The sequence below is a fragment of the Nymphaea colorata genome, chromosome 6, assembly GCF_008831285.2.
Source record: "Nymphaea colorata isolate Beijing-Zhang1983 chromosome 6, ASM883128v2, whole genome shotgun sequence".
Taxonomy (NCBI): Eukaryota; Viridiplantae; Streptophyta; class Magnoliopsida; order Nymphaeales; family Nymphaeaceae; genus Nymphaea; species Nymphaea colorata.
In genome coordinates, this window is record NC_045143.1 from 6,154,207 (window position 1) to 6,181,590 (window position 27,384).

At 37.0% G+C, this 27,384-nt stretch overlaps 2 protein-coding genes and 1 long non-coding RNA gene across 3 annotated transcripts; all 3 read right to left on the bottom strand.

Moving 5' to 3' along the window:
- Positions 1 to 3,086: 3,086 nt before the first annotated feature.
- On the bottom strand, positions 3,087 to 5,786 carry LOC116255656 (flavonoid 3'-monooxygenase CYP75B137-like). Its single transcript, XM_031631546.2, has 2 exons — positions 4,666 to 5,786; positions 3,087 to 3,904 (listed from the first exon to the last, which is right to left on the bottom strand). The coding sequence occupies exons 1-2, from the start codon at positions 5,584 to 5,586 to the stop codon at positions 3,281 to 3,283; spliced, it is 1,545 nt and encodes a 514-aa protein (XP_031487406.1). The 5' UTR covers positions 5,587 to 5,786; the 3' UTR covers positions 3,087 to 3,280.
- Positions 5,787 to 8,710: 2,924 nt separating this feature from the next.
- Positions 8,711 to 12,234, bottom strand: LOC116255593 (flavonoid 3'-monooxygenase CYP75B3-like). The gene is made up of 2 exons (XM_031631465.1): positions 10,677 to 12,234; positions 8,711 to 9,524 (listed from the first exon to the last, which is right to left on the bottom strand). Exons 1-2 carry the CDS (start codon positions 11,595 to 11,597, stop codon positions 8,901 to 8,903), a joined length of 1,545 nt encoding a protein of 514 aa, XP_031487325.1. The 5' UTR covers positions 11,598 to 12,234; the 3' UTR covers positions 8,711 to 8,900.
- Positions 12,235 to 17,611: 5,377 nt separating this feature from the next.
- On the bottom strand, positions 17,612 to 21,289 carry LOC116256802 (uncharacterized). The gene is made up of 2 exons (XR_004173235.2): positions 20,503 to 21,289; positions 17,612 to 17,944 (listed from the first exon to the last, which is right to left on the bottom strand). It is a non-coding gene; the product is annotated as an uncharacterized LOC116256802 (long non-coding RNA).
- Positions 21,290 to 27,384: the final 6,095 nt, after the last annotated feature.

The following is a 27,384-nucleotide window of genomic DNA, read 5'->3' on the forward strand; positions in this document are numbered from 1 at the left end:
GCCGGAGCCGAACGGAATATAACGAAAATCCCTTCCGCTGAAGTCCAAATCCGGCTACCTTAGAAACCGCTCCGGGTCGAACACTGACGGATTATCCCAATACTTGGGGTCCCTATGGATCGCCCAAACAGTGAACATGACGCTTGTGCCCACAGGGATGTCGAACCCAGCCACCTTGCTGGGAAAGCTAGGGCTGCGTGGCACAAGGAGTGGCAAGATTGGGTGTAGGCGCAGTACTTCCTTGATGACTGCACCTAGGTAGGGCAACTTGGCCAGGTGCGACTCCTCCACATGTTGGTCCCTGCCAACTACCAGCTCAATCTCGTGCTGAGCCCTCCTCATGACCTTTGGGTTCTTCAGTAACTCTATCATGGCCCATTCCACTGTGTTTGAAGTCGTGTCGGTCCCTCCAATAACCAGATTCTGTGGTGCAAGAGATCACTGTATTTCATTTTTGTTCATGGAACTTTTTATTAGTTTTCTTCACTATATGTGTGTGTGTGTGTGCGTGTACAAGGGTGCATAGAAAACAAAGAGAAATTGGTAGATACGAGTCCTCTAGGTAAGGCAACAAGGCGAAGGAATATGTAGTCAGTATGGGCAATTTCTGCACAGGCCAAAAAAAATGTTTGTTTTTTATCCATTAAAAATTTTAAATTTTAACTGAACTCTTTCATGAGAATTTTCTGGTTTTTTCCCGTCCATAGATGTGAAATCCATAAAGAATCATACTATCAGTTGAGAGAAAAACAAGAAAAAATAAATAAAACAATTGAGTCATCTAATATTAATTAATCAGCTTTTTATTTCTCTTGTTATGGGCGTTGCACCTATACATATATATATATATATATAAGACGTTGTCCACATATATGAAACCGACCATGTTGTTTGATATGTTTTCTGTCTTCCTTTTCTTGTTAAATCTAGCCACACAGATGGCTCAAAAATATCCAGAAAGTTTGGAAAAGAAAGCTTATATATATATATATAAAAGATGTTGTCCACATATATGAAACCGACCATGTTGTTTGATATGTTTTCTGTCTTCTTTTTCTTGTTAAATCTAGCCACACAGATGGCTCAAAAATATCCAGAAAGTTTGGAAAAGAAAGCTTGAATTGGAACCGGATTTTCATCCCACGCATCGATTTCCAAGAATCCCAACAAAAAATTGAGAGAAGGAAAGGAGAACGGGTTACTTACAATAAGTGTGCCTTTGATTTGGATGGTGGTTAGTGGTGTTTTCTCATTACCTTCTTCTCCTTCATCTTAAGAAGAAAGCCGAGAAAATCATTTCCCTTGTCCCCTTTCTCCAACTTCTTCTTTATCATGGAATCAAAAATCCCATCAAACTCGACATGAATCTCTCACTTGCGTTTGTTTCCCTTGAAGATCAAGGGGTGCCAAGATTTGGAAAAAGTCTGATACGCTTGGTACAACCAAAAGTTCAGTTGTTTTCCCTATCAGTGTCTTAATTTCTGCTGCGGCCTTCCCCACGCCCTCTTCATCTACAATACTGCCTCCCCATAGCATGGTAGTTGTTGCATCAAGCGCACATCACCTATGTTCACCGGTGCTCCAGACTTAGCCCAGATTCTGGCCAACAGCCGGCGAACTTCAGACCTTCTCACCTCATAGAGCATGTCAAGGCTCACCGAGTTCAGCAACTCTCTAACACAAACTCTACGGAGCAGTCGCCATGCCTGTCCATACGGACCCCAAACGACATCGTTGCCATTGTAGCTTATAATCTTAGCAACCAACGGTGCATCACGGTTTGCAAACACCAAATCCTGGTCCTTGAGTACCTCCTCGGCTATGGATGGCGAGCTCACCACCAAGGCCAGCTTGGAAACCTAATCTGACCCTTATCATTGGGCCGTAGCGGCGCAAGAGTTGGGTGAAATGCTCGTGTAGGTTCGGTGGGAGGCCATGTAGGTTTCCAAACAGGGGCCAAGCTGGTGGGCCTGGTGGTAGCCGTTTCTTTGGCCTGAAAGCATGCCATAGGAGGACCAAGACGACAATGAGAATGGTAAGGACTGACCTGGCTGTAGCATCTTGGTCGTTGCTTGCTCTCCACCACCATGACCAAGCTTGAGCAATGACTCCATCTTTGCCTTCTTGGCCACTCTCAGACTCAAATCTGTTCTTCCGTCTTTGCTAAAATACATTATATATTACATCTAGGCAACTATTTTTGGCGACAAGGCCCAATGAAATACATAACTTGGCCACTTTTCAATATCATTTGTGGTGCAGAAGGAGATGAAAGGCGACCAGTCGGCCCTTGACATGTCATACCATTCCGATACATCGCTCGCTAAGGCGCTGTGGTGCATCGACCACACACTGATCTATAATGGGGACCTCGAGATGAAGTTGATGAACCATGGCCAATCAGCCGAGGCCTGAATACCTACTCCTTTTATGTCGCTTTCACTCCTCCAAAGTTTCTGGTTGTTTCATCGCTAATACTTTTATATTTATATCTCTATGGTTCGTCTGGCAGCATGGATAATCAAGGAGTGCCCAATGAACTTACTCCAAATATTGGGGCAGGTTCATGAAAGAAAAGTCATACTATGTCATGAAGCTGCTCTAAATTTTTCAGACAATCTCATGTATTCTTCCTACCAAACGACCCCGTACTCACCTACGTTCCTCACCTTCAGTGAGTTTCAAACTCTTGATGCCATATCAATTTGAGGCCAGTTCAAGTTGTTAGTGTTGTCATTATGATATGATATTCAGTGAGTAACATAACAGAACCATATTTTTGTTCCAGGAAATATATATGTGATTGGGAACATTAAATTTCACAATCAAATGCTGGAAATGATCACATCATGTTTGTTTGAAACATCATGACCATTGAGCACTTACCTCAAATCCATTTCTCTGTATGTGACGTCCTTGCAAAGAGTAGCAGAGCCACATGGTGGCTGGTTTGGCAGCCTCACAAAACTTTATTCATTTTACATTAATAATTTGATATATTTGATTGTTTATATATATAGGTACCGGTAAAACATTAAAGTTATTGAATTAGTGCCTCCAACGACCAAAATTTCAGGTTCCGCTAGTGTCTGCAGATAAACAGAATATTACTACAACATTGATATTTGTACTCCAATAATCCAGCATGGGCTTATGCATCCAGTAATGCATGGCACAACATTATTTCACAGTTGCATGATACAACAAAGCATGCAGTAACTAGATATATTGCAACTTTCCCACTTATTGTCTGCCTGTACTAATGGATCTGTAGACACGCTCAAATACAAAGCTCGCGGCAGTGTGATCTAGGGCTGGGAATCGCAGATAAAGGATTGGCCTGCTTTAACACGATACCAAATTTCTCAGTTGTGTCAATCTTTTCTCCCCCTACCACATGCCAATCAAATGAATGTAGGAGAGAAGCCAAAATAAGAAAAATCATCCTCTCTGCCAGGGTGATGCCGACACATATCCGGCGGCCAGAACCGAATGGGAAGTAATGAAAATCTCTTCCACTAAAGTCTAAGTCGGGCTTTCTGAGAAACCGGTCTGGGTCGAACACTGATGGATGATCCCAGTACTTGGGGTCCCTATGGATCGCCCAAACATTGATCATGACCCTTGTGCCCACTGGGATGTCAAACCCAGCCACCTTGCTGGGTGAGCTAGGGCTGTGTGGCACAAGGAGTGGCAGGGTTGGGTGTAGGCGCAGTACTTCCTTGATGACTGCACCTAGGTAGGGCAACTTGGTCAGGTGCGACTCCTCCACATGTTGGTCCCTGCCAACTACCAGCTCAATCTCTTGCTGAGCCTTCCTCATGACCTCTGGATTCTTTAGCAACTCTGTCATGGCCCATGCCACTGTGTTTGAAGTCGTGTCGGTCCCTCCAACAACCAAATCCTGCGGTGCAACAGATCAAGGGATACTACCCTTAATCAATATTAATTAACAAATTTTTTCCTTCATTTTCTCTCAACCATTTATTTAAAAAAAAATCGTTAGAATTATTCTTTACAAGTCTCATACATATATGTGTGTGTGTGTTGCCCACAGACTGGTACCGACCATTCTGTTTGATATGTCTTGGTCTTCCTTTTCTTGTTAAAGCTAGCCACACAGATGGGCTCAAAAATATCCCGAAAGTTTGGAAAAGAAAAAGTCATGGTGATATTTTATGTGGTGGAAGATTTCCAGCCAATTTCACTGCTATGACCATACATCTTGCAACTCTTGTATATAAAATTCAATCGATGCATTAGTTCATTTTCAAAATTTTCATTACATTGCATATTTCTAGACATGTACGTAAAAGCTGGTTGGGTTCAACGGAAACAACTTTAAAATATTAAAAATGCCAAAAAGCCCAAGATAACAGACAGTTTGATTTGATAATTCATATTTGAAAAGAAATTAAAAGGTTAAAATTGACACTCATATAAAATTTTACCCCATAAATCATTCAAAAAGTTCGGAAAATTTCTTTATACATACTAGGCTATTTGATCGAGATGTAGACAAAAATTAGAAAGGTCGAACTTGTAGATTTGCTTTCAAGAGTAAAACGAGAAGCTTGGATTGGAACTGGATTTTCTTCCCAGCCATCGACTTCTATGAATCCAAACACAAAATTAGAGACAAGGAAAGGAGAAAATGTTACTTACAATAAGTATGCCTTTCATTTGGGTGGTGGTTAGTGGCGTTTTCTCATCACCCTCTTCCTTCATCTTAAGAAGAAAGCCGAGGAAATCATTTCCCTTCTCCCTTTTCTCCGACCTTTTCTTTATCATGGAATCGAAAATCCCATCGAACTTGGCACGAATATCTCTCATTTGCCTTTGTACCCCTTGAAGATCAAGGGATGCCAAGATTGGGAAAAAATCCGATACGTTTGGTACACCCAAAAGTTCAGTTATCTCCCCTATCAGTCTCTTAATTTCTGCTGCGGCCTTCCCCCCACCCTCTTCATCTACAATACTGCCGCCCCATAGCATCGTAGCTGTTGCATCAAGCGCACAGGCGGACACTTGCTCACTTATGTTCACCGGTGCACCAGACTTAGCCCAGATTCCGGCCAACAGCTGGCGGACTTCAGACCTTCTCACCTCATAGAGCATGTCTAGGCTCACCGAGTTCAACAACTCTCTAACACAAACTCTACGGAGCAGTCGCCATGCCTGTCCATAGGGACCCCAAACGACATCGTTGCCATTGTCGCTTATAATCTTAGCAACCAATGATGTATCATGGTTTGCAAACACCAAATCCTGGTCCTTGAGTATCTCCTCGGCTATGGATGGCGAGCTCACCACCACGGCCAGCTTTGAACCTAATCTGACCCTTATCATTGGGCCGTAGTGGCGAGAGAGTTGGGTGAAATGCTCGTGTAGGTTCCGTGGGAGGCCAAGCAGGTTTCCAAACAGGGGCCAAGCTGGTGGCCCTGGTGGTAGCCGCTTCTTTGGCCTGAAAGCATGCCATAGGAGGACCAAGATCACAATGAGAATGGTAAGGACTGACCTGGCTGTAGCATCTTGGTCGTTGCTTGCTCTCCACCACCATGACCAAGCTTGAGCAATGACTGCCATCTTTGCCTTCTTGGCCGGCCACTCTCAGACTCAGATCTACTCTTTCTTCTCTACAGAAACACATAATATAGACATCTATCTATCAGGCAGATAATTGTGGTATTTATCAGGCAGATAATTGTGGCTTGTGATGCAGTTTTTTCAATATCATTTATGGTGCAGAAGGACAATATCTTGGTGTGCTGGAGAAATGGCTGGAGCAAAATAGCGGCTCTCACCTTGTGATATAAAGCTGCAGCATTAAATCTGCTGGCTTCGCATTGGCGTCACCTAAACCGCTCCCTCCATACATACATATGGCCCGCTAAGGCGCCTTGGTCGATCGACCACACACTTTTCTTTCATGACTTTTAATTTTCCTTGTCACTTGCTCTCTAAATTGTATACCTTCCAAAGGGTGTCACAATCAAACTGTTTGTGGTTGTTCTAAGGGACACCCACAAGAACCGAACCATGGTGCACCATCCACCCAAGTTCCCAACCAACCAGCTATGTAGTTGGTCCTCTTGTCGTTATTTCTTTTGTGTCGTACCATTTTGTGCCGACTCATACTGGATGGTGGTATACGTTGTATAAAGTTTTTTCTGCAATGACATTAATGGGCCCATGAAGTTTTTTAAAGTTGCTAAGTTGTTCAACTTGAAAATAAAAATAAGGTGATATGGAAAAACTGATACAGTGAGGTGATATGGAAAAACTGATACAGTGACGATTCTAATACTGGGTACATGGGAAGGGATTACTTTGTATAAAAGCTATGTTGGAGATTTTGGCTTACATTAATTGCTGTACTTCTTTTTTCTAACTTTTTTTTTTTAATCTTCGCCAAATACATGATTAACTAATATTCAATTGACGGAGATGTTCCCTCCTTATTATAGACAAATCTATCGTTGATTTTCAACTTTTAGGACAAACCCATCCTTTTAAATATACATATCACTTTCAACCATAGTTAATCAGCTCGCCATGGTTAGGGGCATAACAAAATGAGCTTATGTTATCTGAAGATTGTTATGGAATTGGAAAAATCATGTAGGTAGGTCAGATTTTACAAGCCATCAGCCTAAGACCATAGATTTTAAAACCCTTAAATTTAACATGCAATCGAATGCATCAGTTTTTTATGAATTTTGCTTACGTCACATATTTCTGGACATGTAAATGCTGGCTGTATTCATTGTCATCACTTTAGCTTCCGGAAAACGCTAAAACGCACAAGACAGGCCGAGAAAATGGACATGTGATTTAAGAATCCATCTTAATGGCAAGATAAATGCTTTAAATTGATTTTATATAATCTTGTCTCAGAACAAGTTCTAAAAGGGTAGGAAACATAGCTTCAGCGAGATTCAATAACGAGTTGAAAGAAAATATAATGAGACTCAAGATTTTCATTTGCGCGCCTTTCCACCTACTGGATCAATTTCATTCAGACGTAGACCACAAATTAAAAAGGCCGAACTTGTGGACTTTTTTCTAAATCAAAAAAAGGAACCTTGAATTGAATAAGATTGTCACCTGGTTTTTGGTGGTGGTTGGATGACATGAAAACTGCAAACCCAGTTTTCACAAAACTGAGTTTTGATATTGTGATGAAAAACCTTGACCCCCCACCTTTTTCATCCAAACAAGCAAACCAGGTTTTAAAAACCAAGTTTTAACAAGACTAGGTTTTAGGAAGACTAAGTTTTTGAGTGTCATCTACACACCCCATTTGAGGGTAGCCATATGAAGTTCATTAAGAAAAAGAGGGCTCCGATAGAGCCCCTCACAAGTAGAAGCGTCAGCCATGGAGATCTCAACAAAGCGCCTCATCGACCTGAAGCATCAGCCACGGATTGGGGTAACGGAAAGAATTTTTCATCACATGGACCCAACTACAGTTTCAAAATATAATTTTTCACATTTTATACAAGTTAAACTAAAATTTTTAAAGTTGATATTTAAGTTTTTTGTTTTTTTAAATCCGAAGGGCAGCTTATGGTGTATTTAGCCACACTTCAAAATATTTAGTCATCCAGCACGATAAATTTCAATTTATATATAACACACTATTGGAAATGCTCTGGGCATCTATCCAACAGAAAATGCATGGGCTATGTATGTTATATATAAATTATTGAATTCATCCGTCCGTCCAGATTTGTCATACATAGCCCATGCATTTTCTGTTGGATATATATATATATAATCCACAAAAAAAAAAATCAAATTTTCAAACACGATCTTTATGCACTAAGTCTACTGGTGCTAAAATAACAATAGTTATTTGCCTTAACTAAAAGAATAACAAAAAATTGGTTTTCGTATACAGTTCGGTATACAAAAGCAGTCAAACGAATAAAAACTCGCTCAGCAGTAGAATAAGAATTGCAAAGATGAGTCATATTGGACTCTGACTACTGCAATTTACGTGAAATGAAAAATTTGCCAAGGAAAGCAACGATAAATAGAATGTCATTCACAGGGATCGCAAGAAGAACAGTTCCAGGTTTGTGTTCAAACTTTAAAAGAAAAACCAGGAGAGTAACCTCACCTTTTGGTTTAGGACCATTGCAGCATCCCTTCAGGCAATAATACAAAAATGTTAATACAATTAGTAGCAATGTTGTAAAAGGTGTAGCATAACATGTATCGGTCGGGCCGACTTATACGCCTTATCATAACGTATAGCAAACGTAACGTAGCATATCATAAAATTATTTTTAAATCCAAAAAAATATTAAAAAATCATAAAAACAGAAAAAAACAAACATAAATCAAGAAAAATGTATTCAATATAAAAAAGATCATCATACATAAGGAACATTCATGTGTATCAACAACACATTCAAAAATAAGATATCAGAGATTCAAACTAACATAATAAGCATCCATTACAAACAGTAGCGGAGCATTTAACTTTTGACCTTTCTCAACTCTACGTCAAATCCATTTCTCTATAAGCCGCCACGTGAAAGGAGCTAGCTCCACTGCAAACAATAGCCGAGCCACATGGTGGCTGGTATGGCAGTTCTCACAAAGTATATTTATTTTACATTAATAATTTGATAGATGATTGTTTATAAATATAGGTGCCCCTAAAACATTAAAGTTATTGAATTAGTGCCTCCAACAAACATTTTGATAAACAGAATATTACTACAACATTGATATTTGTACTCCAATAATCCAGCATGGGCCTATGCATCCAGTAATGCATGGCACGACATTATTTCACATTTGCTTGATACAACAAAGCATGCAGTGACTAGATATATTGCAACTTTCCCACTTATTGTCTGCCTGTACTAATGGATCTGTAGACACCCTCAAATACAAAGCTCGCGGCATTGTGATCTTGGGCTGGGAATCGCAGATAAAGGATTGGCCTTCTTTAACACGATACCAAATTTCTCAGTTGTGTCAATCTTTTCTCCCCCTACCACATGCCAATCAAATGAATGTAGGAGAGAAGCCAAAATAAGAAGCATCATCCTCTCTGCCAGGGTGATGCCGACACATATCCGGCGGCCAGAACCGAATGGGAAGTAATGAAAATCTCTTCCACTAAAGTCTAAGTCGGGCTTTCTGAGAAACCGGTCTGGGTCGAACACTGATGGATGATCCCAGTACTTGGGGTCCCTATGGATCGCCCAAACATTGATCATGACCCTTGTGCCCACTGGGATGTCAAACCCAGCCACCTTGCTGGGTGAGCTAGGGCTGTGTGGCACAAGGAGTGGCAGGGTTGGGTGTAGGCGCAGTACTTCCTTGATGACTGCACCTAGGTAGGGCAACTTGGTCAGGTGCGACTCCTCCACATGTTGGTCCCTGCCAACTACCAGCTCAATCTCTTGCTGAGCCTTCCTCATGACCTCTGGATTCTTTAGCAACTCTGTCATGGCCCATTCCACGGTGTTTGAAGTTGTGTCGGTCCCTCCAACAACCAAATCCTGCGGTGCAACAGATCAGGGGATACTACACTTAATTCTTGTATTCCATTTTCTGTTCATGAACTTTTTTGTCAGTTTTCTTCACGATATATGTGTGTCTGCGTGCATAAAAGAGAGAGGTAAATTGGTAGACACGAGACCTGTAGGCAGAGGTGGTGGAAGGTGTAGGTACCATATGGGCTATTGTCTACGCAGACCAACAAAAAATTGCGTATTTGCATATTGAGATTATAAGGTGATCTTTTAATATTGGTGCCCTTAAAATTTTTGAATATTATAACTCTACTCCTTAATCAGAATTTTCTGACTCTGCCCTGCTTATAGTTGTGGCCCCTGTAAACAACCATCTTGGACGTGTAAGCAACCATCTTAGTCATCGATCTTTCCATGATGGATGGCTGAGAGAAACTCAAGAAAAAAAATCAAGCAATTTAGTAATCTAATATTAATTAACAAATTTTTCCCTTCATTTTCTCTCAACAATCTATTTTTAAAAAAATCAATGGTTAAAATTATTCCTTACAGTTCATATAGGTATATGCTGCCCACAGACTGATACCGACCTTGCTGTTTGATATGTCGTCGTCTTCCTTTGCTTGTTAAATCTAGCCACACAGATGGTCTCAAAATATCCCCAAAGTTTGGAAAAGAAAAAGTCTTGTAAATATTTTATGTGGTGCAAGGTTTCCAGCCAATTTCACCGCTATGACCATTCCTCTTGCAACGCTTGCATATAAAATTCAATCGAAGCGTTATTTAGTTTTCAAAATTTTCATTACATTCCATATTTCCAGGCATGTACGTAAAAGCTGGCTGGGTTCAGCGGAAGCAACTTTAAAATATTAAAGAAACCGAAAGGTCCAAGATAACAGACAGTTTGATTTGATAATTCGTATTAAAAAAAGCAATTAAAATTGACACACATATAAAAGTTTACCCCAGAAATCATTCTAAAATGGTCGGAAAAATAGATTATATCTGCAGGATAATTTGATCGAGATGTAGACAAAAATTTAAAGTGGTCGAACTTGTGGACTTGCTTTCAAGACAAAACGAGAAGCTTGAATTGGAACTGAATTTTCTTCCCAAGCATCGACTTCCATGAATCCAAACAGAAAATTTGAGAGAAGGAAAGGGGGAAATGTTACTTACAGCAAGGATGCCTTTGATTTGGGTGGTGGTTAGTGGCTTTTTCACATCACCCTCTTCCTTCATCTTAAGAAGAAAGCCGAGGAAATCATTTCCCTTCTCCCTTTTCTCCGACCTTTTCTTTATCATGGATTCGAAAATCCCATCGAACTTGGCACGAATATCTCTCATTTGCCTTTGTACCCCTTGAAGATCAAGGGATGCCAAGATTGGGAAAAAGTCCGATACGTTTGGTACACCCAAAAGTTCAGTTATCTCCCCTACCAGTCCCTTAATTTCTGCTGCGCCCTTCCCCCCGCCCTCTTCATCTACAATACTGCCTCCCCATAGCATGGTAGTTACTGTGTCAAGCGCACAGGCGGACACTTGCTCACCTATGTTCACCGGTGCTCCAGACTTATCCCGGATTCCGGCCAACAGCCGGTGAACTTCAGACCTTCTCACCTCATGAAGCATGTTTAGGCTCACCGAGTTCAGCAACTCCCTAACACAAACTCTACGGAGCAGTCGCCATACCGGTCCATAGGGACCCCAAGCGACATCGCTGCCATTGTAGCTTATAATCTTAGCAACCAACGGTGCATCACGGTTTGCAAACACCAAATCCTGGTCCTTGAGTATCTCCTCGGCTATGGATGGCGAGCTCACCACCACGGCCAGCTTTGAACCTAATCTGACCCGTATGATTGGTCCGTAGCGGCGAGAGAGTTGGGCGAAATGCTCTTGTAGGTTCGGCCTGAGGCCAAGTAGGTTTCCAAACAGGGGCCAAGCTGTTGTGCCTGGTGGTAGCCGCTTCTTTGGCCTGAAAGCATGCCATAGGAGGACCAAGACGAGAATGAGAATGGTAAGGACTGACCTGGCTGTAGCATCTTGGTCGTTGCTTGCTCTCCACCACCATGACCAAGCTTGAGCAATGACTGCCATCTTTGCCTTCTTGGCCGGCCACTCTCAGACTCAGATCTACTCTTTCTTCTCTACAGAAACACATAATATATACATCTATTTATCAGGCAGGCAATTGTGGCTTGTGATGCAGTTTTTTCAATATCATTTATGGTGCAGAAGGACAATATCTTGGTGTGCTGGAGAAATGGCTGGAGCAAAATAGCGGCTCTCACATTGTGAGATGAACTGTAACCAGCCGGCCTAGACCTGTCCTGTTATCTAAGCACCTGCAGCGGTTAAATCTGCGGCTTTGCATTCGCGTTTCCCGTCACTAAAACCGCTCCCTCCATACATACTTATCTTTCTTTCTTTTAATTTTCCTTGTCATTTGCTCTCTAAGTGGGTATGGTATACCTTCCAAAGGGTGTCACAATCAAACTGTTTATGGTTCTCAGGGACACCCACAAGAACAGAATGATGGTGCACCGTCCACCCAACCAACTAGCTATGCTATGGCCCTCTTGTTGCCGTATTTGTATTGTATAGTACCATTTTGTGTTAGGCTCATTGGATAGTGGTATACGTTGTATAAATTTTTATTATTCTAAGTTGTTCAACTTTAAAACAAAAATAAGGTGGCATGGAAAAACTGATACAATGACGACATTTATCTTGAATGCAGGTTCCACCCACGACTGCCATGGAGATCAAGGTTTTCGTTTTCATTTTTTCTTCTTTCTCACCATGTCCAGGACTGCCAGCAAGAACTGAAGCACTTCTTTTATCCCCTGGATAGACCTGCCAAGAAGGGCTACAAAGCTCTCTTTTCCAGCCATTTGGAAGGCGCTTTGACGTCCTTGTAACCAGGCACGTTGCCCTGCGACTGCCAAAAAAATGCGGTTTCAGAAGCTCTCAATTCGCGGTGAGAAAAAAAAAGAGTGCTTGTGATACTGGGTACGTGGGAAGGGACTACTTTGTATAAAAGCTATGTTGGAGATTTTGGCTTACATCAAGTGCTGTACTTCTTTTTTCTCATTTTTTTTATTTTAATCTTCGGCAAAATACATTGACCATATATTTTAAAACCCTTAAATTTAACATGCAATCGAAATGCATCAGTTTTTTATGAATTTTGCTTACGTCACATATTTCTGGACATGCAATTGCTGGCTGGATTCATTGTCATCAGTTTAACTTCCGGAAAATGCTAAAACGCACAAGACAGGCCGAGAAAATGGACGTGATTTACGAATTCATCCTAATGGCATGATATAAGGTTTAAATTGACCTTATATATAAATTTATGTCAGAACAAGTTCTAAAAGGGTAGGAAACATAGCTTCAGCAAGATTCAATAACGAGTTGAAAGAAAATATAATGAGACTCAAGATTTTCATTTGCGCGCCTTTCCACCTACTGGATCAATTTCATTCAGACGTAGACCACAAATTAAAAGGGCCGAACTTGTGGACTATTTTCTTAATCATAAAAAGGAAGCTTGAATTGAATAAGATTGACACCTGGTTTTTGGTGGTGCTTGGATGACATGAAAACTGCAAACCCAGTTTTCACAAAACTGAGTTTTGATATTGTTATGAAAAGGAGATCTCAACAAAGCGCCTCATCGAGCTGAAGCATCAGCCATTGTATTTTCAATTGAAATTTTGGGGTTCACCTACACATAAATATACATATTCCTAAATTACCCATTATGATATGTAAAAAATCTAATTTACCCTTATGGTATAATTGGAGTCATATAGATATGTGTATGGATATGGGCGCATTGATTTTAGAATATCTTGATCCAAGGGTATTGCAGAAAAGATTTGCACGAAAGACACCCTTGGTCGTTAAATTTTCAGGAAAATATGATAATCTCTACATCTGTTAGCAACATAACCCTTTTGTCTGCTTTGAGCTATCATCAAGTTTTTTTTTTTTTCGTGATCAATTGGTCTGTTTAGTTGGTATAAGCTTGTAGCACTAAGGTGTTCTCGAACTTATAATATCTAAATTTAGGTCACATGAAGGTGTTTGACACAGTTTTCCAGACTGCACTTCACTGAGCTATTGTTATAAGTGAATTCTGTCAATTTCATACCTTCATGCTAATCTCCTTGCCATTTTAGTGTCCATGCTCATAACATTCCTTTTAGAGTATGAATAGTTCATTCCGATTGCACATCCATTTGGGGATAAAAAGTCATACTCTTTTTATGTTTAGAGTTCAATCCTTTCAAAAGTTATCTCCAAATCAAGAAGTAAATTGTTGATCCCAATTGGTAGTTATGGATTTTGGGACACCTAGTCTAACAATTTAATTTCCACAGTGAAATAAACTTTCCTCTTAGCCAACCACCAAGTCACTGATGTTCCACATTTATTCTCTAACAACTTAAACATTTGACATCTTATTTTCTAGTTTAATTTTGGGTCTCCAAAAATTCTATCTTGAAGCATCTTAGTATTTTCAGGATGTTTAGGAAACTTCAATTGATAGTTCTCTTTGAAATCACAAGTTCATTGTTAGCGAGTATTTGAACAACACCCTAAAATGTTGTTGCTTCCAACAACATTGTGTGTTTCGGCGATGGTTCAAACCGGGTTTCTGAGAAGTTCAAATTTAACAAAACCATAATAACAAAAGGGTGAATATCATGCCCCTCTATGCTCCACAGAAAGCACGGTTTGATCTTGTTGTTCAAACCATAACATACAACTTTTGTTGTTTAAATGGCATCTATACGACTAACCCATAGTCTGATAACAAGAGAATACTAAGCTGACTTGTAGTTTTACATTGTGAAAAAGCAGCTTCCTCCAAAAGCAGCAGCAACCCTTCAACAGCTCAAGAAAAATAGTCTTACCCAAGGGAGCACAATGCCCTAATTTAAGGCTTACTTAAAATACAACAAAAGACTATCATATCCTTCACTAATTGGCAAACAGTTGTATGTTTTTATAAATTTGTCAAGTTAATGAAAAAAGCTTTTATTCTTTGTAGAACATGTAAAGAAGTGCAAGAATTTTTCAAAACTAGAAAAGGTTTTATAAAGTTCAACAAATTTTCAAATAGTGCATAATTTCATAGATGATTGCAAAAAAATGCAACCTTTTAACTGTCCTAACAATTCTGCAAATTAAAAAATTTCAGAAACTATAGGGATTAAAAATACCACAGGCAATACTAGGAACAGGTTAAAAGTGTTTACGAAAGTTTACTTCGAAAATTTTTTATACTCATCAAGAGATTACATTTTTTATAAAGACAAAATCAAGAGATAAGAGTTGTCCACATAACTATAAATAAAAACTTGTAAAAATTGTGAGTTTTGTGATGTATCAAATTAATAGAAAAAATTGTAGTGTTGGTAAAGCAAGTAAAGAGAAGCTAGAGCTTAAAACTAGAAAAAAAATTGTAAAGTAGAACAGATTACAAAATAGTGCCAAAATTTGCCAAGAACTATGGAAAGGTACAATTGCCAAAATAGTAAACATTTTATGTATTTTATATCTTTGAAATAGCACTTACAAAACTTGAAGAAGTCTAAAACTGTTCAGAAGTTTAGTTTGAATGTCTTTTGAGATCCATCAAAAGATTAAAATTTCTATAAATATTTAAAATAACGAACTAAGAAATATACAAAAAATCACAAATACAAACTTGTGAAAGTTGTGGATTTCATAAATCAGAAATACATTGAAAGTTTAATAAAATTTACCTTAAAATATAGTGAAGTAGTCCAACAGTTTGTGGTTTTTATAAAACAAGTAAAAATGTGCAAGAGTTTATAAAACTAGAAAAACTGTAATAAAGTTTTGCAAAATGTCAGATTTACAAAAAATTAATTAAAGACTTCTATAAAATTGTTAGCTTTTAAAACCTGAGAATTTTGAAAGTCTCTTGACAGTTGAGAAAACTTATAGTTAAGAAAACTATAAAACCGATGCTAGTTTCTAAAAATCAAAAGACATATCAAATCTTTGTAAGTTGACAAATTTTAGGACTTTGAGACATCACCAGCAAAAATTGGAAATAGTTTGATGTTTTTTTAGATTCACCAAGCGTTCAAAATGTTCAAGAAAAATTAAAAACAATAAATTAAATATATGTTCACAAAAATCCACCTATAAAACCTTGCAAATTGTCAATTTTGAAAAATTTCAACACCTTTGAAATATATCCTCCATTCTCAAAGTCAATATAAATTAAATAAAAATATCATAAGATGAGATTAGAAGTGTTTTAGAAGATTTTCCATTAAAATTTGTTAAATTAGTCAAAAAAATTTTGTTCCTTGTAAAAAGTGCAAGAATTTTGTAAAAACATGGAACATTTTGGAATATTTGGAAAAAATTTCAAAAATTAAAGATGTGCAAGCATTTAGATTTTTCTTGTGAAAGCTGTGAATTTATAAAACTTTTAATAGCTTATTTAGCAATATTAAAAGTAGTTTAAAAGTGTTCCATAAAAGTTTGCTTGAAGTTTGTCAAATTCACCAAAATGCTTATAGTCCCTTTCAAAAATGTAAAAAAATTTTGAAATAAAAATAGCTGTCCCGACATTCAGCAATTTTTCAAATAGAGCAAAAATTTTAAGAGAAATTTTCAGAAAATATAAGATTAGGAAAGCCAAACTAATTGTTAAAAACTCTCAAGAGTGTAAAACCTTATAAGTTCGAAACAGTATATTCAAAATTTATATGTTAAGCTTTTGAAATTTTAAAGATTTTACTCATAACTAGGTCATAAAACTTGTGAAAGTTGTGAGATTTGTAAATAATTTGAAAATGCAAGAATCTTGCAAAAATAGAATACTTTTATGAAAATGTTCAAAGAAATCTCAAATAGTGTAAAAATTTTGCTGAAAATATTTAATTACGTGTTGCCTTACAAAAACACTAAAAAATTCAAAATTTTATGTGTTCCAAAAAACACTTATTTTTTCAAAAATAGAAGAATGTATTAACCTTTTGAAAAATTCAATACTTGTTTACAAAAATTTTATGTGTTCTAATAAATTTAACTTCAAAAGGAGTTCCATCAACTGTTCTAACAAATGACATAAGCTTCCTTTGGTGCATTCGGTGAGTAGAAAACTATAACGAGTCATATGAAATGAAACTCCCGAGTCAAGCATCTAGGAAAACAAACTTGATGATGTGAATCCCATGGTTGCTCCCGAAATTGGAGAGGAACCTCCTTAAAGGAAAGACTGGAGAGCATCCATGAGCTTCGGTTGAAGATCATTGACAAACTTGCCCATGCCAATGAGCGGTTTTCTTTTTTCTCTTCATGCAACATACCAGCCATGCTTGCTCTTTTGTCAAGTCTTTTTAATTTGGGGCACTTGGGCTTTTGATGTACCTCTTCATGGCAATGAAAACAAATAATCTTTGAATTTCCTTTTCATTTGGCTGATTAAAAAGATGAGGCCTATAGGGTTTCATGTGAGCTACAGGCCTTGAAGTAGCAAGGACAACATCATTCTTTTCCTTAGAGAAATTTAGCATATTTTCTTCCAGCCCTGCCCTAGTTTCACTCATCGAAGTCACTTTATACTTATAAAGCAATGAGGTTTTAACTCCATCATATTCCAATCTTAGGGCAAGGATAACCTTGTAGAATTTTTCTCTTATACTAAGTCTTTAGGACCAAACAATTCAAGCTCGAATAATGCTAGTTCATCCTATAATTGGTCAACTTCCCCAGCATATTCTTTAATAAGATTATCTTCTTGTTGGAGGCTAGAAATTTTCATTTGGATGTTACACAAGTGAGCAGGGTACATCATAGTAACAAGCAATAATCCAAGTTATATTGTGGTGTTCTTGATCTTTTTTATCTATTATCTTGGTCAAGACTAGCAGAAATTCTATTTTAAAGTTGCTTCTAATAAAATGTTTCATAGCTCTTACCCATTGAACATAATTATTCGGATAACGGACAAGGTTTTGTCATTTATAGCGTATATTATTGCAGGTTGCACCAATGGGAGAGACATTCACAAGATCAGCAACAAAACTTTGTGAGTGCACCAATCAATGTCATCCAGAAATCATGTTGAAGTATGTCAATTAATTGACTGCTAAAGATGAAGAAGTAGCATTCAAATGGTTGATGGTAGCAGGTAGAAAAGTTCTTCAATTAGCTGTTGCAGGAAGATTAGAGAAATTCTTGCAGAATTTTTATCGGTAAGTCGAAGAAAAAACTGTTTTTCACAGTGCACAGTTGTAGCAAATATTTCTGCAACATCAATAGTTGATATTGTATGCTTTCAAATCAGCAACAATGCCAGCAAAATATATTATGGTTTGTGTAGGGACAGCAACACAAAGACCCGAATTGCAATTGCAACAACTTCTTCAAACAGTAGGTGAAACCTGCACCCAAGAACCAGCTACAAAATAAATCCTCAAAACCAGTGGATAAAGAGGCACACCAAAGCTCTGACACCATGTTAACCAAAGCACAATCAGCTGATGAATTCTCTCTCAAGAATCAAATTTTTGAGAGTATAATCAGCACATATTAAAACACACCCAAGCAGACTGAAAAACCATTTACATTATTGCAAAGGTAGCTTACTTGTTAAGCCGCCTAGGCGACATCCAGGCGTGGACTAGTCATCAGTCCACATTCCATGCCTAAGTCCATCACTTAGGCATGGGGTAAGGGTTTGGCGCCTAGGCTGCCGCCTAGGCATGCTAGCACCTAGTCCATTTGGAAGTTTGGATGACTTTAGCCTCTAATATTTGATTTGTTCTCCTTCCCAAGACTTGTTATTCCATGAGTTTAGCTTAATTTTATTGCAGAGAATCTTGGTTGCAAAATTTATGTTGAAAACAGAGAATTTTTGCTATAAGTATCTCCGAAAAATTGTAGTCCTTGAAAAACATATAAAAGATATTATAAAATAAAATAGCAGTTATGATGCTTAGCAACTTTTCAAATAGTGAAAAAAAAAATCCATTGAGAAGATGTTAGCTACCAATCAACCTTTGCTAGGGTATAGGGTCCCCACCCTGTTGCCAAAGAATCAAAAAAATGAATCCATTAGAAGCAACGGACTGACTGACGGAGTATTTAGACACTTTGGTTCTACCATGGAACTCCCCTACATCAAGTTCTATATCCACAAAAGGCTCAGGATTGAACTTAGTGGGGACATCGATATTCAATCGAGCACAATCCATCTGAAGAAGGGTCTTTGTTCCAGAGTCAGTTTCCTAAAGCTCTTCCTCTAAACTCCTAACCACTGCTGCAAAGATTTTACAATTTCGAGGAAAGCCAGTAAACCTAGAAGTCTGATCTAGATTGGCACTCAAACGGAATCTCACTCGAACGAAATCTTCTATCACCAAACACTCTTCCAATCTCTAGCGATGCATCACTAAGGTTCCTCCGCCAAGGCACCAGAAAGAGTACAGGAACTCTTCCATAAGATCAATCCTAGCTCACTTTCAAAATCCACTCGGACCAAAAAAAAAACTCTTTGTCCCAAAAAGGAGAATCCAGGGTTTCTTACTTCCCTCCAATGATGCTTCAGTCCTCCAACAATAAATCCAAAATCCATGTTTCTCATAGAAGAATCTCTGATGAAACACACAATTGCAGTGCATCTAAAAGGGCCCTTCATCAGCTTCATCTCCTGCAAAGCTTTCGCTGAATTCATAATATGCGGGCTATTGTTTCACCCCTATAACCGGGAGAGGATCACCCTCCAAATCAATCTCTAATGGCAAATCTTTGAGCAGATTTGCCCAGAAACCATTCCTGCGAGGTTTTTGTAGTAATCTTTGTTGGATAGTGGCCATTGAGCCCTATCCGAATATCTAGGTGCTCCTAAAATATCTCCTAAGATATCTCCCAAGTAACCACAGCTAGGGTTGGGGAAAACCTAAGGGGCTAGGCTTTAAATTCCTAGCAAGCTTTTCTTGAACAGTATGAAAACGAGCCTTGAGCAGCCCCTTTGGAAGAAAACCCCAAAATCTAACATCCTCTTCTTTTCTCCTCCCTTGCACTTGATCTGTTCGGCTCTACAGGGGACCATCACAACTGGTTAAAGAAGTTACTGTGCAGGCGACTACGTGCATCCTCCGCTGCAACTACACTTGACCCAACAGTGGTATCAGAGCATCGTTGGGAAATTATCGTCTGAAACAGGTAAGTAACTTCAGACGAAATCAATGCAAAGATAAAAACTAGCTTGAATGTATGAAGCATGTTAGCCGTAAGCAAGGAACGATGCCTAAATCAAAAGTTAGTCTGAATGAAGCATGTCATTTGCAGTTTGCTAGATATAATATCTGTGCATGTAAATCCAGAAGACTAAGGCGATTTAATATACTTTGCCAAATTTTTATGCATATATTGTTTGCGCCTGTGTTTTTCCAGAGGATAGAGAGTTTCCCGGTCTGGACAAGGACAACGCTGCTGATGACAGTCAGCGTTGTCGGCCTCACAGAATAGAAAGCCTTACTAGAAAATGAGGAAATAACTTATATCTTGACCAGAACTCTCTTGAGACGAACCCTCTGTCGCAGCTGGAAGTTCACCGAAATTTTTTTTTCGATGAACCCATAATCAAATGTAAACCTGCTTCATCATGTAACTTCGTTTTTTTTTCTTTCTTTTCTCTCTGCCTATTGTCGGTAATAGAAAGGAAAGCCAAAAGGTTCGCCTATGCTAAATAAAGCATAGCATAAAGCATGATAGCGTTAGTTCCTTTTTTTTTGTTGTTCTCTGTGTCTGCGAGAGACGGAGACCAGGACAGAGCCCTACGGCTCTGTAAAAACTTTCAGAACAGGCCCCGAAATTGGGGATCTACGTCTCTGGCAAACCGTAGAACAGGAGGCAGAGCCTGCTCGGCTCGACGTACATAGACAAAAAAAAAAAAAAAAAAACCAATGAATAGGAAGGGGGGAAGGAAATATACAACCTCTGTTCTTTTTTTTAACTCGACCCGTCCATCTCTACCGTTGAGCCGTACAATCGATTGAAAACCAGTCGTCTTCCAAGTGCGAGGAGCAAAGATCATCTCTTGCTGAAAAGAAAAATGGGAGGCGACTTGGGTGAAGGAGGAAGACGGCATTTGACATCCATATGAAAATGCCGGCCCATCCTGTCGTTTATTTGCTTCTGGTTTTGGGGAAGGCAAGTCAGCTCGAGGGCCTCATATGCTCTCTGCTGGTAAACTCTGCTTCCTGCAACCCTCCGCGTGGTAGAATAGAGGAGGATACCTTCTTTCTGTCACGGTGGTAGAAGATGGGAAGAGGCAGCGATGGTGGCGTGGGAGGTGAAACCTTCTGCTAGGGTTTCGCAAGGAGGAAAGAGAGAATGAAAGTGAAAATGAAGAAAACTGGGGTCTCATGGCCAAGTGGAAGATGTTGGATAGTGGCCATTGAGCCCTATCCGAATATCTAGTAACTACAAAGCAGTTACTATAAGTGCTCCTAAAATATCTCCTAAGATATCTTCCAAGTAACCGCAGCTAGGGTTGGGGAAAACCTAAGGGGCTAGGCTTTAAATTCCTAGCAAGCTTTTCTTGAACAGTATGAAAACGAGCCTTGAGCTTCCCTTTGGAAGAAAACCCCAAAATCTAACATCCTCTTCTTTTCTCCTCCCTTGCACTTGATCTGTTCGGCTCTACAGGGGACCATCACAACTGGTTAAAGAAGTTACTGTGCAGGCGACTACGTGCATCCTCCGCTGCAACTACACTTGACCCAACAACCTTATCCCATCTCCCTACATAGGGCTTCCTTATGACCAAGTCTCTCTGAAGCTAAACCACCCTCACTCTCACTCCACCCTCACTCTCACTCATCTCCCCTCAGCCTTCAATGACTTGATTTGTGAGAACACGTTGGCCTAGGAAAAAATGAAGACATCATCAAAATCCCTTAAAAATGCAAAAAAAAAAAAGTTGAAAACCGCACCTGAAAAAGTAAAGAATGCATCAAACTTTAGAAATTTATAACATTTTCATTGTGAAATCTCAGTGTTAAAAATTAAAAAGAACTTAAAAGTAGAAGAATTAGCTAAAATTTTAAAAGAAAAAAAAACTTGAAGTTAGATAAAAATTCAAACAAACTAAAAGTTTTGCCAAAACATTAAACATGTGTTACCATATAACAAATAATAATTCTCAAAATCAGTCAAAAAGTTCAGAAATTTTATGATTTGGAATCAACGTTTGAAAAAATTTCAAAAATAGAAGTGTTATTAACTTTTCAAATTTTCAAAACTTGGTAAAGGTGGGAGTTGAAAAGCCTGTAAAGGTCGTGAACTTTGTAATGAAAAATAGTTTGAAAGTATTCAGAAATTGTCCCACAAAAGTTTGTCTAAAAAATGTATAAAATTATAATAGTTTTTGATAACAAGAAAAATTTGAAGCAGCACTTGGCAAAATCTTGTCAAAAATTGAAGCACCTACTAGGTTTTTGTTCTGGATTTTCTAAGTTAAAAACAATTTGAAAGTGCAAGAGTTTTAAAAATTAAAAAGCCTTTATGAAGCTCAAAGAAATTTTAAAAAATAGAATAATTTTACCAAAAACTTCTAAAAATATCAGACCATATAAAAGTTGAACAATTATCAAAATTACTCAAATATTTAAAAATTATTTGTGTCAAAGAAAACACATAAAAAAATTTCAAAAAATCAAATAACATATCAAGCTTTTGAAATTTTAAGAATTTACTTGTTAACATTGACAAAGACAAAGCATATACAGTTTGAAAGTTTCCAAACAATATTCCACCAAAATTTGATAAGTTAGTCAAAAAAGTTATGTTCCTTATTAAAGTTGTTAAAAACTGCAAGAGCTTTATAAAATGATAAAAAATTTGAAATGACATTCGCAAAATTTTTAAAAATGAAAAATATGCTAAGCTTTTAGAAATTTCAAACACACTATAAGTTTCACATAAACATTTAAGAACCTGCAATCATATAACATGTGAAACAATTGCCAAAATTGCACAATGTGTTCAAAAACAATTTTTGAGTTGTAAATAACACTTCCAAATAACAACTTTTGAAATTTCTAGAAAACATTACTTGAAATTGAAATGCAAGAGTTTCGCAGAATTATAAAAAATTTTATGAAGCCCAAATCAGTTTCAAATAATGCACAAGTTTTGCCAAAACCTTTGTAAATGTGTGACTGCATAAATTGAAACCGCTGTCAAAACCGCTGAAAAGGTTCAAAATTTAATAAGTCTGAAACAACACTTTAGAAATTTTTCAAAAGCATATAATGTGTTAACTGTTAAAACCTAAAATAATATTTACAATTTTCAAAAGTTTTAAAATTTTTCAAAATATTTTCAAAAAGTGTAGAATGTATAAATTTTTCAAGATTTTACTTGTAAAATGATTAATTTACCAAATTTATGAAGAACGTGAATTTTCTACAATAAAAACAATTAAACTAATGAAAATTGCAAGACTTGTTAAAATTGAGAGTTGCAAACCTTGCAAGATTTGAGAGTTTTGCATATTAAAAACGGTTTAAAAGTTATATGAATAAAATCGGTCAAGTTAAGTAGATGTTTCATATAAAAAATAGTAAAAGTGCAAGAGTTTTGTAAAAGCTGAAATAATATTTTACAATCTTTTTAAATCTTTTGAAGTTTTCGAGATTTTATTTGTAAAATGTCGATCTAGCAAATTTCTAAAAGTCACAAAAATTTTCTACATTAAAAATAATTAATCTTATGAAAATTGCACAATGCATGCAAGAGTTGAGAGCTTTGTAAATTAAAAGCAGTTTAAAAGTTATAAGAACAAAATCAGCCAAGTTAGTAAAGAGGTTGATGTTTCGTATAAAATGTGAAAAAAGTGCAAGAATTTTGTGAAAGCTGAAATTTTACAATCTTTCAAAACTTTAAAATTTTTCTAAGCTATAACAACGTTGAAAGTATTTTTAAAAAGTGAAAAACGTGTAAAGTTTTTGAAGTTTTCAAGATTTTACTTGTCTGGTTTACCAAATTTTGAAAGTCAATAATTTTCTACAATAAAAACAACTAAACTTATGAAAATTGCAAGACTTGTTAAAATTGAGAGTTGCAAACTTTGCAAGAGTTGAGAACTTTGCAAATTAAAAATGGTTTACAAGTTATAAGAATAAAATCAATCAAATTAGTAAAGAAGTTGACGTTTCTAATAAAAAGTGGTAAAAGGGCAAGAGTTTTGTAAAAGTCGAAACAATATTGGCAATCATTCAAAAGTTTCAAAATTTTATCAGCTATAAACAATGTCCAAACTATTTTCAAAAAGTGGAGAAGTGTAAAGCTTTTGAAGTTCTCAAGATTTTAATTGTAAAATGTCTGATTTATCAAATTTCCAAAAGTTGTGAATTTTCTACGATAAAAAACAATTAAACTTATGACAATTGCAAGAGTTGTTAAAATTGAGAGTTGCAAACCTTGCAATAGTTGAGAGCTTTGTAAATTAAAAATGGTTTAAAAAATAAAAGTTATAAGAACAAAATCAGTCAAGTTAGTAAAGAAGTTAACAAGTTATAAGAACAAAACCGGTCAAGTTAGCAAAGAAGTTGGTGTTTCTTATAAAAAGTGATAAAAGTGCAAGGGTTGTAAAAATTGAAATAATATTACAATCTTTCAAAAGTTTCAAAATTTTATCAGCCATAAATAACGTTCAAAATATTTTCAAAAAGTGAAGAATGTGTAAAGTAGAAGTTTTCAAGATTTTACTTATAAAATGTTGGATTTGCCAAATTTTTGAAAGTCCTGAATTTTTTATATTTGAAAACAATTAAACTTATGAAAATTGCAAGGCTTGTTAAAATTAAGAGTTGCAAACCATGCAAGATTAAGAGCTTTGCAAATTAAAAACGGTTTAAAAGTTATAAGAACAAAATCCATCAAGTTAGTAAAGGAGTTGGTGTTTCTTAAAAAAAGTGGTCAAAGTGCAAGAGTTTTGTAAAAATTGAAATAATATTTACAATCTTTCAAAAGTTTTAATATTTTATTAGCTATAAAAAAATGTTCAAAATATTTTCAAAAAGTGAAGAATGTGTAAAGTTTTGAAGTTTTCAAGATTTTACTTGTAAGATCTTGAAAACTTCAAACTTTACATTGTAAAATGCCTGATTTAACAAATTTCAATAAGTCAAGAATTTTCTACATTAAAAACAATAAACTTATGAAAATTGAAAGATTTAACAAATTTGAGAGTTGCAAACCTTACAAAAGTTGAGAACTTCACAAATTAAAAACGGTTTAAAAGTTTTAAGAAAAAAATGGGTCAAGTTAGTAAAGAAGTTGATGTTTTCTATAAAACGTGATAAAAGTACAAGACTTTTGTAAAAGCTGAAATCATACTTACAATCTTTCAAAAGTTATAAAATTTTATCAATTATAAACAACGATTAAAATATTTTCACAAAGTGAAAAATACATAAAGCTTTTAAAGTTTTCAAGATTTTACCTATAAAATGTTTAGTTTACCAAATTTTTGAAATGTTGAGTTTACAAAACTCATGAACATTGTGAATTATGTTCGGTGAAAACAATTCGAAAGTGTGGGATTTATGAAAATTAAAAAAAAAAGCTTTTACAAAGCTCAAAGTAATTTTTATTTTGCCAAAAAAACTTTTAAAAATGTCTAACCTTATAAAAGTTGAAACAAATTTTCAAAGGCTCAAATATCAATTTAAAAAATTTAAAACTTGTTAATAATAAGAGTTTGCAAAGTCTCAAAGGGGCCACAATATTTATTCATTTTTCAAATGATGTTTTTGTGACAACAAAGTAAACATAAGCTTAAATAGCATTTCTAAACTTTTCAAAAAAGGAAGTGTGAAAATCTCAACATATTGTTGTGGAAGTTGTGAGCTTAGAAAACTTGTTTGTGAATTTTGTAAAGATAAAAATGGTTTTAAAACGTCTACAAAAGTTGAAATTTGTTCAATTAATCAAAAAAATTATAATCATTGTGACATGCAAAAAAGACGAAAAAAGTTTGTAAAACAAAAAAACCTTAATAAGGGTTTAGCAAGATTTTAGATTAGTGCAAAAATTTCATAAAAACCATTGGAAAAGTGCTAGCTTTAAAAATTACAATAATATCTCTAAAATTTTGAAGTTTTATTGTTTTGAAATGATGAATTGAAGAACTTGTTAGGTGGTTGTGTGCCCTCCCCCCTCACACTTTGTGCCCGCCTCCACCTATCACGCTAATATAGAACGAAAGGAGGTCAGGTCGTGGCACCATCCATCAAGAGGTTTCGGGTTTTTTCGGAACCCTCCGAGTAAGGCTGGGCATCGGGCTGGGCCGGGCCCAAGTCATATCGGGCCTCGGGCTTCGGTCAAGGCCCGAGGCCCGGCCCGGCCCGATTAATAATGGGCCGGGCGGGCTGAAATGGGCTTCGGCCCGGCCCGTTATTGAAAAAACTCAGACACAACGAATGCAGGAGGCAGCACAATTTACAGCTTCAGATGATGAACCACCATGGAGTATCAAGTTCTTTTATAGGCACATTGATAGTTTACAGACTGAAGACCTTCACGGCAGCCGGCACACGGTCACCGGAGAAGGCAGCCGATGGCGACGGCGACGACCGGAGGAGCAGCCGATGGGCGAAGAGGAGGCAATGCCGCAAATGCAATGTCTCGAGTCTCGACGGGCGACGGTGACGACGGAAGGTCGAAAAGTAAACCCTAACTCTCTAAGCTCAAGTTCATTTTTATTTAACCCTAGGTCCCTAACGAGTAACGAAGTTCATTTAAAAAAAAAAAAAAACAACGGGCTTCGCGGGCCACCGCCGATCAAAGTGGCTGGCCCGCGCCCGGCCCGTTAGTTACCGGGCCGGGCCGAGCCCGGTAACTAACGGGCCGACTACTATAAAAGCAAGGCCCGGGCCCGGGACCAAGTCGGGCCGGGTACCGGGTACCCGGCGGCGGCCCGGCCCGGTGCCCAGGCTTACCTCCGAGGTTCGGAAAAAGATTGGCCACTACTTGGGATGGATATCTTGACGGCCATCTTCTAGACAGATTTGTCTTCCTCTGCCTGCCCATTCCCAGAAAACATTTTGACCTTTTGTTCCTCCGAGAATAAAGAAGTACCCGAAAAGACTTCCGCGTCCATGAGTCTTGTTGATTCGCTGCTCTTCAAGTCAAAGTGTCCCTAAAGTTAGAAGCTTATAAAACATTTCAAGATTTTACTTGTGAAAGTTGTAAGCTTATAAAACATTTTAAAGTCTTTAGTAAAACAATACCCAGTTTAAAAGTGTTAATAAAGCTTTACTTGAAAATTGTCAAATTTGTTAAAATGTTTGCAATTCAAGTTTGCAATTATTTAAAACATGCAACAGGTTTTGTAAAATAAAAACAATTGTTGTAATGTTAGTACTTTTTAATCATTGAAAAAAAAATCGATAGCATAGAAAAACTGGAAAAAAAATTGCTTAACTCAAAAGTGCAAGATAAATTTCAAATAAGGTAAAAGTTTCACAAAAAAACATTTAGAAATGTGTTATCTTATAACCTTAACCATTGAAAAAAATCAATCAAAAAGTTCAAAAAAATTTATGAGTGCAAAAGTTCAAAACAATAGTTGAAAGTTTTTCAAAAATAAATAACGTTATCAATTTTTTAAAAAGTTCAAAACTTGATAAAGTTGAGAGCTGCAAAGCCAATAAAAGTTGTGATCTTTTAAATAAAATAGTTCATTATATAAAAAAGCTAAAAATTTATATTCCATGAAAAATGTATACACAATGCAACAGCTGTTTAAAACAAGAAAAAATTTAAACGGCAGCTGTTTAAAACAAGAAAAATTTTAAATGGAAGTTGT

Excerpts from the sequence above, each read along its gene's own strand:
- LOC116255656 (XM_031631546.2), bottom strand. The coding sequence starts at position 5,586 with ATGGCAGTCATTGCTCAAGCTTGGTCATGGTGGTGGAGAGCAAGCAAC. Across the intron at positions 3,905-4,665 it reads AAATGAAAGGCATACTTATT|GATTTGGTTGTTGGAGGGAC; the intron begins GTAAGTAACATT and ends GTTGCACCGCAG.
- LOC116255593 (XM_031631465.1), bottom strand. The coding sequence starts at position 11,597 with ATGGCAGTCATTGCTCAAGCTTGGTCATGGTGGTGGAGAGCAAGCAAC. Across the intron at positions 9,525-10,676 it reads AAATCAAAGGCATCCTTGCT|GATTTGGTTGTTGGAGGGAC; the intron begins GTAAGTAACATT and ends GTTGCACCGCAG.